We start from the raw sequence: 3,275 nt of genomic DNA, 5'->3' as shown, positions 1-3,275 counted from the left end.
CTTAGTTAATCTGTTCAGAGATGTCGTTACTCACCTCTGGAGCAAATGGGACTTGAACCCAGGCCTCCTGGCCCAAAGATAGGGGCACTACCCCTGCACAATAGCCCTCTGTGTTCTATTCTTTTCTTATCAATTCCTAGGATGTTGGTGTTTGTTGCCCATCCTTAATTTTCCAAATGGCAGGCAGTGATTAGTGTGCTACAGCAGGGATAAGTACTGGGACCCCACTATTCACAGTATTTATTAATCATTCAAATAAGGAAACTAAATGTAATATATCCAAATATGCAGATGACACAAAGCCAGTTGGGAGGCTGACCTGGGGAGGTTGCAATATGAGTGCAGGAGTGGCCAAATGGGCAGGTGCAATACAATGTGGATAAATATTATTTGGGTACCAAAAACCAAATCGTCAATTATCATCTGATGGCTATAAATTGAGAGAAGGGAACGTATGATAACACATGGGGCCCTCATACACCAGTCAGTGAAGGTTAGCATGCACATTCAGCAGGCAGTCAAGACAGCAAATGGTATGTTGGCCTTCAGAATATTTAAATCCAGGAACAGGGATATCTTGCTGCAATTATACAGGGCCTTGGCGAGACCACACTTGGGATATTTGAGGGGGTTCTTCTGATAGAGAGAGTGCATTGACAGTTTACCAGGCTGTTTCCTGGTATGGCAGGACTGACCTATGAGGTCAAGTCGTTTAGGGTTATATTCGCTGTGGTCCACATAATTGTGTATCTAGAGCCTAATTACTTGTAATAATTCCATCAACCTGGGTCTAAATAATATGTAAATTTTGTACTCCTATAAAATCTTTAACTTGTGAGCTGATTCTAGGAAGAGAGAGTGAGGTATAACAATAGGTTTAGGTATGTTGCAGCACGAGACATCTTTGGACTCAAGGTGATAATAAACCACTTTTTGTTCCCATGTTTCATAATATTATCTCAACTGTAATATTTGTTTACTGCATCATTTGATTTGATTTGATTTGATTTGATCTGATCTGCTGAGGAGAGCTCGCAAAGTCACCACGCTCTGGCACCATCACAAGTAACGTACAGATATGCTACCATACGTTAATTATTCTAATTAGAACATTCTGAGGAAGAGGAAAACCATTACAAAGCCATAAATAAATCTTTTTTTTTGAAAACTTTAAACATTTTATTATCAGTTTTAAATTAATAGGATCAGAAACCAGATGGTGTCCAGAGTTGTCAGCTAACGTGTCATACAGGCAGGGAATGGATAAACTTAAAACATAGGTTTTAAAATACATATTACTGCAAAAGGTGTTCAGAAACATAATTTGGAATTTGCTTAAAATGATTTTTCTGCACATTTGCATTGCAGCAATTATTGCTCCCCCCACCCCAGAATTAGAATGATCATAGAAATCCATGCAGCACAGCAGGAAATTAATGGTACAAAACACACCCTCTGTCCAGTTTCTCTTTTTTAAAATGGAAGTATACATGTATAACTTTAAAGCAAAATAAAGTACAACTGTTTCTACTTTAATAAGGGATATGAGCTACATTTGTTGGGTAGAATTGCCGTTCCAAGTATTGTTATCATCATCAGCATCATCCTCTGTTCGCAGTCTGTAAATCCTTCCCTCCCTCTTAAAGTCCTCCCCGCGTCTTTCAAGTAATCGCCTTCTTCTTACTTCCCTGAAAATGCAATAAAAATCAGTGAAACCTGTACAGAAGGACCTCTCAACAGGTTGATGAGTCTAAAAAAAACCCACATTATAATACAGAGTAACCTCGATTATCCGAATACCAATTAACCGAAAATCAGATTATCTGAAGGAGATCTCAAGGTTCCAAAAGAAACATTACAAAGATGTGTTTCCAACACTGATCACATCTTTTGTTTACAGTGATTGAACAGGCACCGTCTCCAAATGACTGACCTCCCGCCCTCTCTTTCTCCACACTTTCCCTGGAGTTCTACACAGGAGTGTACCGTAAACCTCCCTTCCCCAGATAATCTCTCCAACATTGTCCATTACAGGGTAAACATGGAAGCTGTCAAAAAGTTGCAGTAATAAGTTGTGTGTGTGTTTGCGCGCACGTGTGCTATTTGGAGACTCCCCTCACAAAGGCAGCAGCAGCAGTCTTGTTGTTGGTGTACAGTCCGGCTGCCTCAGAAAGGGGGCAGGAGTGGAAGAGGGTGCAGTGTTAGGTTGGGTTGGAGGCAGAGTTGGACAGGGTTGGGGGTGGGGGCGGCAGTGTTGGACGGGTTTGGGGTAGGGGCGGTGTTGGAGGACGGGTGGTGGGGGCAGAGTTGGACGGCGTTGGAGGGCTGGCGGGAGTGGAGTTGGATGGGGTTTGGGGTGGAACGGAGTTGGGCTGGGGCTTGTGCACCGTGCTGCTGCAGTCTCTTGAACGGGAAGCAGACTTTAAAAACTCCGAGCCCCTGAGGAAAAGCATTTAATTGATTAACCGAATAATCGATTATCCGAATGTAATAGTGCCTGCCCATCTCGATCGGATAATCGAGGTTCCCTTATAGATGCAAACTGGCCCTTGAAACCAAAGATACTATGAAATTGCAAGTTGTTTGTTTAGAACTGAACATAAGGTAAGAGTGGCAGCAGACAGAAGGAAATGCCTCATATAATGGAAATTTCTTTATCCAGCACGCCTGGTGGAGAGATATTGTTTTATGACTGGGATATTGGCCTGCATATTTCCATCACAAGAACAGATATTTTTCTGCCACAATGGATACTGGATAGATAGATCTCTTTTACACAAAAACTAAAAATTACAGGTTGGATGGGTGCGGGGTCGAAAATGATGGCTGAGGGGGACAAAATTGCTGGTGTGGGAAATAGTGTCATATGGTCATACACAGCACAGAAACTGACCCTTCAATCTAACCAGTCCATGCTGACCATAATTCCAAACTAAACTAGTCTCACCTGCCAGCGCTTGGCCTGTAACCCTCCAAACATTTTTTATTCATGTACTTATTTAAATGTCTTTTAAATGTTGTAACTATACTATTATTCATCACTTCCTCTGGAAGTTCACTACACACAAGAACCACTGTGTTTAAAAAAAAAATTGCTCCCATGTCTTTTTAATAAAATTTTTCTCTTCTCACCCTAAAAATAAGCCCCCAGTCTTGAAATCTACCACACAAGGAAAAGACACCTGTCATTCACCTTGTTTATACCCCTCATTATTTGAAACGTCTGTAAGGTCATCTCTCAGCCTTCTATGCTCTAGTGAAAAGAGGGGGAGAAA

General features: G+C 41.5%; 1 protein-coding gene across 1 annotated transcript in view; it reads right to left on the bottom strand.

Moving 5' to 3' along the window:
• Positions 1–1,154: 1,154 nt before the first annotated feature.
• ubxn4 (UBX domain protein 4) overlaps positions 1,155–3,275 on the bottom strand; it is a 58,913-nt gene continuing 56,792 nt past the window's right edge. The window contains exon 13 of the mRNA XM_043694032.1: positions 1,155–1,688. Coding sequence (XP_043549967.1) covers positions 1,550–1,688 — 139 coding nt within the window. The 3' untranslated portion in view covers positions 1,155–1,549. The remainder of the gene's footprint in view (positions 1,689–3,275) is intronic.

Source organism: Chiloscyllium plagiosum, chromosome 7 (genome assembly GCF_004010195.1).
Source record: "Chiloscyllium plagiosum isolate BGI_BamShark_2017 chromosome 7, ASM401019v2, whole genome shotgun sequence".
NCBI classification, from domain to species: Eukaryota; Metazoa; Chordata; class Chondrichthyes; order Orectolobiformes; family Hemiscylliidae; genus Chiloscyllium; species Chiloscyllium plagiosum.
The sequence above is the reverse complement of the archived record's forward strand: the minus strand, read 5'-3'. Positions and strand labels throughout refer to the sequence as shown.